At 48.2% G+C, this 12,623-nt stretch overlaps 1 protein-coding gene across 1 annotated transcript in view; it reads left to right on the plus strand.

Moving 5' to 3' along the window:
- The first annotated feature begins 3,057 nt into the window (after positions 1 to 3,057).
- The window catches only part of IGF1R (insulin like growth factor 1 receptor), a 301,935-nt gene continuing 292,369 nt past the window's right edge, over positions 3,058 to 12,623 (plus strand). Inside the window, exon 1 of the mRNA XM_065871399.1 lies at positions 3,058 to 3,177. Within this exon, the coding sequence (XP_065727471.1) occupies positions 3,084 to 3,177 (94 nt within the window). The 5' untranslated portion in view covers positions 3,058 to 3,083. The remainder of the gene's footprint in view (positions 3,178 to 12,623) is intronic.

A 12,623-nucleotide genomic window follows, 5' to 3' on the forward strand; every position in this document is an offset into this window, starting at 1 on the left:
AAATGATACATGCTAAATTTAAATTTCTTTTTAAAGATTCAAATATATTTTTTTCTTTGCTAATGTCCAGGAATATCTAAAACTGGAACATTTTATTTAAAAATTCAGCTGAATTTCAGTTAAACAAAATAATCCCATATGAATGACTTTCTTAAGTAAAAAAAGATTTATTTCCCTTCTATCCAACTGACTCACTGAATTGAGCTAAAAATTTCCAAGGGGAAAAGTGATCTAGGGAATAAATATAGGGGGAAAAGGGCTAGGTTTCCATTATAATAGCTTTTGACTTGTTTTCAGCTCTTAATTTAAAAAATTATTTACGAACGATGGGATGCATAATGTAACGCGGAAACCTTTTACAATTAGAGTAAAAAAAAGAAAACTACTTTCCTTTGGAACAGATCCCCTCTTACCAGACAGCCTGATTGTTTATGAGACTAACACTTCTACTCAATCTCGACATTCACAACTCTTTGTTAGCCATCTTCTTTTTACTTATTATTGACAGCAATTAGCCTGAGTCATGAAACCGGACCACATTAAAGGCGACACGTGGTCCAATCACTATTTTTAAAAGTCCACGTATTTCAAACTCCTCTCTCTAGCCATTGCTGGGCTGTTTCCCGCTTTGAGGACCTGGTCTCCGCAGCGTTATTCATTAGATGTCAGTCCTAGGGCAAGTCTCTCTTTGGGGAAACCTCTCCTTGGGCACATTCAAGAAAACCACAGAGGAGACTGGACTGATAGTTTCTAGTCACTTACAGAGCGAAGGAGGCAAGAGAGACGTGCCCGGGAGGGCCCGAGGCAGGTGCGGGTGGGTTTCCGCAGTGACCACTCATTGTGCTTGTGTGAGGCGTGTTCGCCTGTCGCGAACCCAACCGGGAGACCCGTCTCGGCCCCGGTCCCCCCACCCCTTCCTCGGGGAACCCCTCGGACACGCCCCCTAGCCTCGGGGCCCCCGGAGCCCCGCACCGTGCACGCGCCCTGGCCGCTCCCCTCAGCCGTCCACGTGGTGGAGCCAGGAGAAGCGCGAATCCGCGAGGATCTCTCTGGACCCGCCGCGGGTCTCGGAGGCCGGGCCAGCGCTACCCAACCCGGCCGGCCCCCAGTCCGGGCCCCCATATTTCCTCTCCCGGAGGGAGGGAGGCGACACTCCGCGGGCCAGCCCTCCCCGGCTCCTGCCGCGCCCCCTGGCGGCCGCCGCGGGGACGCGCGCTGGGCACGCGGGGCAGCCTGTCTGGGCTCCCCTTCCCCGGCTCCGGGCCCCAGCGGGCCGTCTCCCCTTGCTCCCGGGGCCGAGCCACGCGAGCCGCGCCCTTCGCCCTAGCTGCCCGCGAGCCCTGGAACTGTGGGCTCCCCGATGGCGACGCCGTGGCTGCCCCAACCTTGCGCGAATGTGCCCACTTAGTAGCCTGGGGGTCTCCTTTCTCCCAGGTATGCCCCTCCCGCCACGTTCGAGCTTTCCAGCAGGCTGCGAAAAAATGCCGCATGCACGCACTTATTTATTTCTTTTGCAACAGCTGCAAGAAACAATGAAGCTTTTCAAGAACTGGGGAAACGCGTTTTCCAGCCTTGCTGTTGTTGTTTTCAATGAACCTCTCGGGCCCCGCACTCCCCGCCCGCCCCCACCCCCCTCCCCAACCCCTCCTCCCCACCCCTCCCCTGCTAGCTCCTCCGCTGTGCCCGGACAAGCGCCGGGGGCATTGTTTTTGGAGTCTTGCAGGAGGGGAGGGCGCGTGCAGGGTGGCCGGCGCAGTGCGGGTGGGGGCGAGAGCGTGTGGGCGCGCGCGCGTGTGCCCGCGCGGGCAGGGGGCGGGGGCGGTGCTTCGCAGCTTCGCATCCCACGCCCGGGCTCCGCTCCGCACTGCCCTGAGATCCCAGGCTCCGGCTCTTGGCGCGCGCCGGCCTGGGCCGGGCCCTCCGCGCGCCGCGGCTGCGGCTGTGGCCGCTCCAGTGTGCGCGCGGGCGGGTTGCGCGCGGGCGAGTGTGCGCGGCCCCGAGAGCGCGCGCGCGCGAGCCCCCAGTGTGTGGCAGCGGCGGCGGCAGCGGCGCGGCGAGGCTGAGGCTCTTGTTTACCAGCATTAACTCTGCTGAGCGGAAAAAAAAAAAAAAAAAGGAAAAAAACCCGAGGAGGAGCGAGCGCACCAGGCGAACTCGAGAGGCGAGGGAGAGAGAGGGACGCCGCCAGCGAGCCTGCCCCCGGCGCGCCCGTGCCTGGAGGTTGCAGACCCTCGGCCCCGCTCCCCGGGCCCTCCACGCCCCTCCCGCGCGAGGGGAGCTCCACGGCGCGCCGCGCGCCTCGGCTTTGACCTTCAGCGAGCCGGGGCCCCCGCGCGGAGCCGGCGGCGGCGGCGGCGGCGGCGGCGGCGGCGGGCGGGGGCCGGCGCGGGCCGGGCGGCGGCGGCGCGGAGCCCGGGCGGCGCGGCGGGAGTGCTGAGCGCGGCGCGGTCGGCCCGCCGCTTTGTGTGTGTCCTGGATTTGGGAAGGAGCTCGCGGCGGCGGCGGCGGCGGCGGCGGCGGAGCTGAGGGAGGAGGCGGCGGCGAGCGGAGCCCGGAGGAGGAGGAGGAGGGGGAGCCGCTCATTCATTTTTACTCCGTATTTCTGCCCCCGGTCGGCCTCGCCCGCGACCCGGACTTCGGGGCAATCTTGCGAACTGCGTCGCGCCCTCCCGCCGCGGAGGCTCGGGCGTCGGACAGCCTCCTCTGTCTGGGGTCGGTTTTGTCCTTCCTCGCCGAGACGGATTTGGGCTTTGCCCCCTTTCTTTGCAGTTTTTCCTCCCTCCTGTCTCTTTGGCTTTGAAAATGGAGGCCGACGACGCCGACAGCCCGCCCCGGCGCGCATCGGGTTCCCGACTCCGCCGAGTCCTCGGCCGCGGCTGCCGGCGCTGAGGGGCCGCCCAGCGCCGCCGCCCGCCCCGTCCGCGCAGCCCCGCGGACCCCCGGCCGGCGCCGCCTTTGGAATATCGTTGCCTTCGCCCTTGTTTTTGGAGGGGGGGGGGCGAAGACTGAGTTTGAGACTTTTTCTTTTCCTTCCCACCCCCCTTTTTTTTTGAGAAAGGGGAATTTCGTCCCAAATAAAAGGAATGAAGTCTGGCTCCGGAGGAGGGTCCCCGACCTCGCTGTGGGGGCTCCTATTTTTCTCCGCCGCGCTCTCGCTCTGGCCGACGAGTGGAGAAAGTGAGTATGTGCCCGCCGCCCGCGGCCACTGCGGGAACTTTTCCTCTGAGGGGCTGCGCCCTGTTTGCGAAACACGAGTTGCCACCGTCGCAGCTGTCGGGCTCCCGGTCTCGGGAGCCGCGGGGCGGGGCGCCGAGGGGCTCGGCCGGAAGGCTGGAGGGGCCCTGGGGCCCAGGCTCGTTAGTTTGGAGCCCCGCGGGCCCCAGCTCAGCGCATCCCCACGTGGGAAGGGCCTCGGTGGCTTTCTCTTTCGCTGTCCCTAGAGCCCTGCCCCGGGGGTCGGCTGTCTCCGCAGCGCTCACTCCCGGGCGGCCCGCGGGCTCCAGCAGGGAAGTTCGCGCCCGGCTTCCCGCACCACGCGCCCCTCCCGGTGCGCGGCGCCGCGCACCGCGCAGGCGGCGGTGACAGCTCGCGCGGCCACCTCGCGGCTGGGGCAAACTCGGTGACCGGTGGTGGGAGCGGGCAGCCGGCTGGCCTTTGGGGGTGCAAGGTGCCCTGGAGGAGGTGCCTGGCGGAGAGGCTTCGCAGCCCCAGGATGGGTTTCCAAACATTCCAGCGCGGCCTTCTGTGGCCCAATGCGCTTTGTCCCTTGGGCTCTTTGGGTTCCTGGCCTTCCATGTCGCTTTCGCCGGACCCGCGGTGGGTCGCCAGTCCCCGGCTTCCCGGGGCTGCTCAGTGCTGCTTGGGGGTGCGGGGAGCGTTCCCGCCTAGGCCCCCCCCACCCCTCCATGAAGCCCCTGGAAGAGTGCGAGGTCGGGGGCCCTGCGTCAGTTGGGCTGTTCCGGGGAGCGCGTCCGGACCCCCAGTTCAGAGGGTGCTGGGAGCTTCTCCCAGTTTCTACCGGCGGGTGGACGCTCTCCTCCTGGCAGGGCTAGGGGTGGTAGGGCAGCATCCGAGTGTGCGGGAGTGGGTGTGTGGTCGGAGCCGACTTGCATTTCCATACACGTGCTCGCAACGCGGGGCTGTAGCTGCAGCCACACGGCCGCTCCGGGACACCGAGACGCCGGGCCCTGGCGAGAGGTGTCGTGCGTCGTCGTTTAAGGGGCGCCAGGATCTGCGGCGGCGGGGGTGCGGAGGAGGGTGTTTTGTTTTGCTAGCGCGCAACCTTGGGCTGGGTTTCGTGGCCAGAGTTTTGTTGCACTCCCTCCCCCGCTGCCCCGCACTTCCTTTGTACATAGTTAATAAGCAATATCGCTCCACACGATGTCGCCTGCAATCTGATAGCTTTTGTTTTGGTAGTGTCGGGTAGGGGTAGGGAAGTGCGGGGAGGGAGGGAGTGAGAACTTAGGGCCCCGCGGTGTGTGGAGGGAGGAAAGGAGGGAGTCCTGTTCTTCTCAAAACCTTAAAGTGAGGCTTACTGATACATTCGCGATGGCAGGGTAACTTGAACAGGATTAAAGTTTAAATGCAGCCACAGAACTGGGGCTAGGAACGACGAGGGCGTGTTGGTGAGTAATGCTTGCCGAGGGTATGCAGGTGGTGCCAATTAACTTTGAAAAATCACGACGGAGCCTCGAAGAGTGGGGGGGGGGAATCGGGAGGCAGCGGGGGTTGTCTATCCCCATCATAGGGGCAGTTCGGAAAGGCTGTTCCTGTAAACAAACCCTTCTAAAACGTTTTGTAAGAAATGAGTCCATGATGGAGTAAGAGCAGATTTTTATAGAATTAGCGTGTTTACTTCATGGAGTAAGACTCTGATTGAGTCCGGACCTTCTGCAAGTCTGAACTCTCCTGTTCTTTGTTTTCTAAACTTTCCTCTGGCTGGATTGGGCGAAGGGCTTTCGGCTCCCTTCTAAGGCTCGCAGATGGTGTTTGGGGGGACAGAGGAGGGTTTCTAGCCTTTAAAAGCTAAATATAGCTTAGGAGACACAGGAGAGTTAATCCATTTTACTACAGCATGTGGTTGAACTGTGTCGTGTTTCTAGTTTTATGGTTTAATGTTAGTAAGTTCTGAAGTTCACAGCAGCAGGAATGGCCTTGCTTCTCCCATGCAGGACTCCGGCATTTTAAAAAAGGATATCAAAAAAATAAAAATAAAAAAAAAAAGGATATCATGTTTGGAGTTCTTCGTGAAAAATATCTTTGTGAAAGGTGGTTTTTTTTTCCCTGAGAAAACAGGAGGGGTAGGGGCATTTTAACATACTTTTATAGTCCTAGATGCCAAAGCTTTGCTCAAGGGTCCCTTGAAAATGGTTGGTTTCTGAAAACTTGATGGATGGCCAGAAAGCACCCCAATCCTCATTATGGTTTGTTGAAGTTCAAACTCACTACCTGCCCCTCCCTACCTACAGCTTGGAAGTTTTCAGGAGTAAATGATATGCTCAGTGTCAGCGTGTGTTCAGTCCTTAGTCCAAAAGGTGCTGGAATGCTTACTTCTGATAGAAATAAACCACTGAGTCCTATCAGAGACCAACATTCTTTTGACTGTCTAGTGTAATATAATAAAGACTGGGGTGCTGTTGATTAATATTGTGTCGGCCTGTTTAGGGATTAGTGTTTTCTCTCAGAGTGTGATAGCAGTAGGGATGATTTTTTAAATCTTTAACTTAGAAAATCAAGAAGTTTCGAAGCAGTTGAAGTCATACAGAATTTTGTTTCAATGTACTGTGAACAGTGCATCTGAAGAAGGGAGGTTTGGGAGTTAGGAGTGATAGCCAAATAATATGATGCTTTTTTATATAAAAAAAGTCAATGTGCACTTTAAATGTATTGTGGCCATCTCATTAAAAAGATGTGTCATCTTTCTGCCCCAGGTACAGTCATATCTTATTGTCAGGGAAATGTAGGTATGTGAAAGGTTGGTGTTAAAAGAAGTTGCTGTTTTATTACCAGGAGAAGAATCCAGAATAAGAAGTTTGGAAAGAACCTAAATAGCAAATTATAGTTTAGCGTCTCTAGAGGGAAATAGCAAGTAAACGGTACTTTTGCGGAGGGGTGGGGCGTGGGTTAGAAGTTTAAAAGGGTATATGTTTGATTTGTCAGAAGGATTAGAAGAATCCAACGTTAAGAAATATGCTAAGGTTGACTGGAAGAACATTAAAAACATGCTAAGTGAAAGAAGTCAGTCACAAAAGACCACGTATTGTATGATTCCATTTATATGAAGTCCAGAATAAGCAAATCCATAGAGACAGAAAGTAGATTAGTGGTTGCATAGGGCTGGGGGAGGAGGGGGTGGGGAGTGGCTGCTAATGGATGCAGGGTTTCTTTTTGGGGTGATGAAAATATTCTAAAATTAGTTTGTGGCGATGATTGCACAACCTTCTGAAAATACTAAAAACCATTGAATTGTACACTTTAAATGAGTGATTTTTTTTTTTTTTTTTAATTTATTTATTTACTTATTTATGGCTGTGTTGGGTCTTTGTTTCTGTGTGAGGGCTTTCTCCAGTTGCGGAGAGCGGGGGCCATTCTTCATCGCCATGCGCAGGCCTCTCACTGTCGCGGCCTCTCTTGTTGCGGACCACAGGCTCCAGACGCGCAGGCTCAGTAGTTGTGGCTCACGGGCCTAGTTGCTCCGCGGCATGTGGGATCTTCCCAGACCAGGCCTCGAACCCGTGTCCCCTGCATTAGCAGGCGGATTCTCAACCACTGCGCCACCAGGGAAGCCCCCTAAATGAGTGATTTTTATGCTATGTGAATTATATCCCAAATGTAATATGGGATTTTTTTAAAAAAGAAATATGCTGAGGTTGAAAAGAATGCGTTGTGTTACTCTGAACATAGAATCTAGATTAAAATTATTAAGTAAATTTGTCCAGCAGGTTGATGTCTTTTTTTAATTTATGGAGTTTTTCAGATCCATGAACTACAAACTGATCGCTGAAGCTCTAACAGAGATTCAGTGCCATAGGAGAAAAAGACAGACAGGAAAAAAGAATCTTCATTACACATAGCTCACATTAAGGATTAAGGGGTTGGGTTAAAAAAACGCAAGTGCTAGTAGTGAAAGTCCGATTTGTGACAGTAAAATCCTTAACTGAATCTGAAACGATGTTGATCTTTCCAAGATGAGAGTTTAGGAGCCGAGTCTGGATGGCATTTTCTATTCCGGTTTTCTTACATATGTTTTCGAACAAGAAAGAATGTAATGTTTAAGATGATAAAGAATTTCCACTGTCTTTTTTTTGATATCCCATATTAACCAACCTGGTAGTAAAAACTGAGGAAGAACTGTTCATTTTATGCAGTGGGCTTTCTTTTTCTTCTTTGTTGCTTGTTTTATTTCTTAAATAGCTCCAGAATCTGAGCAGGAAAGAGAATCTGTGTAGGATACAGCAGCTTTTTCAGGTATACAGTGATTATTTTACTTTTTAATTAAAATTTCTTATTGAACAAAAGATTAAAAAACATAGCCAAAGGCATTTTTGTTTTCAAACTGTTCTGTCTTTATCCAGATTTACCTTGGCCTTTTAATAGGAAAAGACCGGAAATTCAATTGTTTATATTTGTTTTTGGTCTTCATCTGAGGCTCAGTTTACTAATAAAAATGTTTCCTGTTCTTCTTATTGTTGCAAGATCAGGGCAGTAATGAATATCAACTGTATCGTTTTCACTTGTTGCCTTAGAGTTTTGCCAAGGAGAGCCCTCCAGGGACAGTAGCTTCCTTTTAAATCTGGTTTCATTTGTTTTGTAAGAATGAGCTGTAAGAAGCAACTGAATCCAGCCAGCACTTATTGAGCACCTGCTGTATGGAAGCTGGATCCTTTGTTAAGTGATGCCCGAGCCTGCACAGAAAGAGAACTTCACTTTTGTCCTTGGGGCATTTTTGTATAATCGTGCATGAAACAGAGTTTCTGGAAAATTCAGATCTTTTTCAGACTCAGCACAGGGTACACAGTTCTCAAATAACATTTTAAAGGCCCTTTAAAAACATTTCTGTAGACTTAAGACAGGAAGCAAATCACTGTTGATATTCTGAAGGCCTGTGCAGCACCGCTTGCCTTATTAATACCTTCCCTCCTATTGCATTGTTGCTGGCAGGCTGTGGCATCCATGAGACAGTCACCCATCTCGATCAGCTGCACTGCCTTCTTTATAACATTGGTTATGACAATTGTGATTAAAAATGGACAGTGTCGTAGTTACCATTTGCCAAAACTTTAGTAGGAGTTACAGGTGTGTACATGTAACTTTCATAATTGTAAGGCCTTATTTAATTTAAAATACTTGACTGCTTTTAAAAGTGTGAGGGGCTAAGAAAGAGATTGAGGAGGCAATTAAATCTTGAAATGTTTTTTAATTGTAAAATGTCCAAGCCATGTTTCTCTCTGGGTTGTGATTTTTTTCGATTTGTTTTCAAAACTCACTTAAAAATCAACCCTAGTTCATAGAAGAGATATTTGTGCCCACAGGCCAACTTGCTTTGAACTGCTGTTCTTAGCCAACTTATGACAGGTGCTATCTGAGTCCAAGAGATGTATGCCTCTCAATTGTACTAAATATATAATAGTTGCACACGTGCTTGGGATATAGTTTCTTGATTTCTCTGTCTGAGATGTTCCAAAGGAAAATTCTGAACACTTTAAAGACAAGTTGAATTATGAATGAAGCACTCTGACTTCTCCTTGAAAATGGTGTTTGGCATCCAATTATCGAGAGGAACTTTTCCAGTTATTTGTAAAGAAATGATTTGGCTTAAACTAAGGTGGCGGGGGGGGGGTGGGGTGGGTGGGTGGAGTGGGGAACAACAGTCCCAATGTTTTTGCACATTGAGACTTGTTGACATTTGGGGAGGATTTTCAGTATTTGGAAAGATTAAAACTTTGAAATAAGTACCACCCTTATACCAACCCCCAAGGATCTGGAAAGAACTGATTTCTTCTGAGGAAGGGGCATACATTTTGTGTAAAACAGTTGGTAAACAGAAGATCTTTAAAAACAAGTTAGGTTGTTATCTCAATAGATGCACATTCCCTGGGCATGGTGAAGTTCATTTCTTTTGATAAATTGTTTTGGTTATATTCGACTCAAAATATTAACAGTGTCTTTGATTTCGAGACTTTTGCAGTTTGAAGACTAAATTGTTTTCTATTTTTTTCCCCATTTTTAAATCATCAGTTTTACTCATGTTGTAAAATCCCAAATAATATGTTTAGAAGACTTCTCTACTTTTTCCACTTATGCCAGCTTCACTTAGGGCTTATGAAATTGATTAATTTCAAAATCTGAAGGAAATATTGATATTTCTTTACTTGAATTAAATGGTTTTTTCTCTTTCCTCTTTTCCTCAATAAATACATGTTGAGTACTTATTGGACTCAATTCTTTAAGTTTAAAAATTTGTTCTGATATCATAAACTATTCTACATATGATTTTAAATATGAGTCAAAACATAGAAGTTACTTGCTATGTTTGTTTAAAACACTAAAACAAACTAGTAAATGAGGCTTTCATTTTTCTTTCTTTTTTCTGCCCTGGACTAGAAGAATTTTTAAACTTATAGGTTGCTATTCAGATTTTACTGGAACACAGCAGAAAGTTTCTTTTATGATGAGGGATGAATGACTATGATTGCAATAACTTTTACCGTGTATTGTTGCTACTATTTGTGATGGGGAAAGGTAGGTAGGGATGCAGGGACTGCCTTTATTCTCATATTGGTCCTCTCCTTGGTTAGTACTGGTGATGGCTACTTGGTCAGTTGCTGGGGATGCGTCCATGGAGCTGAGTGTCCCATGTATGATTGCTGATGGTTTCTTATTTGAAATAGATTGGAGGCTAGCCACATAGGGAAAATGTGCATGCATAAGACAGGTACCACCAAATGCTGCAGAGATAGCTATACCTGCTTTAAATTGTTCACATTGTGATAGTCTGGAAGCCTTAAAAATTTGTTTTTTAATTTAAGCATTTATATTTTAAAGACTTGAGGAAGTATTCTATTCCTAGTTCAGAAAGTTCTTGGGGGAGGGAGGTTTGAAAGTTTATTTTTTATATCACTCCTTAGCCTCTTAGTTCCCTTAACAAGACAAGCATCTACTTTAGTAATAGTTATATAATAAAAAATGCCACTTGTTCAGAATTGTGTGTGTGTATTTCCATCCATTCATCCGAGTTCTGACAGTTTCAAGTACATTATTGTTGCTGTTTTGTATACTTTTTTATGGCTACTTTTTTTTTTTTTTTTTTTAAACCTATCACGAGCTTTCTTTAAACTGGCTTCGGAATTATTTGTCAGGTTGGTAATTCAGGTGTATGCATACTGCTTCCTAAATTACTCTTGACGTGAGAGAACAAATATATGTTGACAGTCTTAAAGCATAAATGTTTTATAGAGCAGAACTTTAAAATTTTCCTTAGATGTTTTGGATGCCTACTTTCAGCTTATCCTCTCATATAAAATACAGTCAGTGGTTTGTCTCTATAAAATTGATTATTGGAAATACATGTTAGACTAAGTACGTGAGACAGTACCAATTTGAGTTAGGCAAATTTTAGTTAATAACACTTTAAGGGAGAAAAGTCTGATGATGATTAGGGAGAGATGAGTTTATAACAATTTTTCTGAAATTGGAAGCATACTAGTGACCTTTAATAACCTCCTGGAGAAAAGTAGTAAGCATAGAAAGAAAGCCCAGGTGAGAGGTCCACGATCTACCTTCCTCTATCAGCTGGCAATAGTTTTAAGTCATTAGCTATTAATTATATTTAGGTTGCAAAACCCTCAGCAGTTGTGCTCAGATTATCAGTGTCATCCTGTGTTTATTCTCCCCACCTAATTTTCTGGGGTCTCACAGTAGTGGGGTAATACCTACCAATAGCTCACAGACTCCGAATTTGAAAGAGGAGCACAGATTGTCATGAAAACAAAAGAACAAAGAGACCAGCGACAGAGGAAGATCTGCTGTTCAGCTTCCGTAGTTCTGTTGTCTGATTTCTGTGGATAATGAGTTCATGGCACATGTGAGGTCACAGCATGGTATAGTTTAATCACAGGAAATTCTTTTGTATTGCTGCTTTACTTTGTCGAGCGATATATTTAGGATTTTCTGTCTAACGTTACCTCAGTAAGAATTTCAACAACAAATGTTGGATCAGGATGGAATTCCTAGTTAAATTTCAGTTCATCAGCCCTTTTCTGGGGAGACTCATTCATTGAATGTTTCCTTTCTACCTCACTGAGTCGCTTGAAATTGTTCAGATTTGTGCATTTCTGGCTCCACCCTGGTCCAGTCCAGACCTGCATGGACTCTTAAAGGAGATGCTTGGTTGGCCTCTGGGCCGGGCACTCTGACTCCTGCGCCCTCCCTCTGCTTTGATGGACTTGCCAGCCCCAGATACTCAGCATGTGCCGCATCATGGTCCAGGAATCAGGTCCAAGGGCCCCCATCTTGGGCTGTAATCCGTCCTACTGAGACTTTGCTGTAGGGATCCCGTGTGAATTCCCAGCACTCTCCAGCAATGGGCTCTAGCTGTGCCGTAAGTAAGCCCATTCCTGTCTCCATGGTTTTGCTCCTGCTGTGTTCATGGCTTGGCATGTTTTTCCTCTTTACTGCTCCCTGTCCCCTCCCCCCTCCAAACTGAATAGTGGAAAGTGCTACTCTAGAGCACAGCAAGGTCACCTGGTTCTAGTTTCGCCTTCGCTGCCAATTAGTTCCCAGGCCCTGAACAAGTTAACTTTTCTGAGTCTCAACAGAAATGTAGAGACTTGAAATAATTGGGGGAGAGTTTTCTCCTTTTCTCATTAAACAACAAAATAAAACCATCTTCTAATATATTTAGAAAATTAAGGTCAGAAAAATTGGGGGAAGAGGAATATTTTTTCATTTAAAAATATTTCTAGGTTTCAGATCTGTGAAATAGGGACAATACTGTAACTGTCTAAAGATGGGACACTAAGTCAGTTAATTCCTGTTCCTCAAATACCTTCCTGTGGTTATAGTACATCTGAGATGCCATCCTTTAATTTCTAACTCAGATTCCTTCTCCTTCCTGAAGCTTTTCTTGATTACCCTCATTTCTATAGACCTGATTTTCCCCCTTATTCCTTTTGATGTCATACCCCCTGCTGTGCCGGTAAACAGTGATTTGTTTTGTCTGGTACCTGAGCTGTTGTCATTTTATGAGGCTGTAGAGAGCAGGGCAGCCAAAGGGCTTGGGTTTGAATCTCAGCTGCTCAATAGCTAAGGTCTCAAGCAAATTGTTTAATCTTCCTGTGCCTCAGTTCCCTCATCTGCAATACTATAGTTTATTTTTAAATTAATTAATTAATTAATTTTTGGCTGCTTTGGGTCTTCGTTGCTGCGTGCGGGCTTCTCACTGTGGTGGCTTCTCTTGTGGCGGAGCACGGGCTCTAGGCACATGGGCTTCAGTAGTTGTGGCTCGCACGCTCTAGAGCACAGGCTCAGTAGTTGTGGCACACAGCCCAGTTGCTCCACGGCATGTGGGATCCTCCCGGACCAGGGATTGAACCCGTGTCCCCTGTACTGGCAGGCAGATTCTC

Source organism: Phocoena phocoena, chromosome 2, assembly GCF_963924675.1.
Source record: "Phocoena phocoena chromosome 2, mPhoPho1.1, whole genome shotgun sequence".
NCBI lineage: Eukaryota > Metazoa > Chordata > Mammalia > Artiodactyla > Phocoenidae > Phocoena > Phocoena phocoena.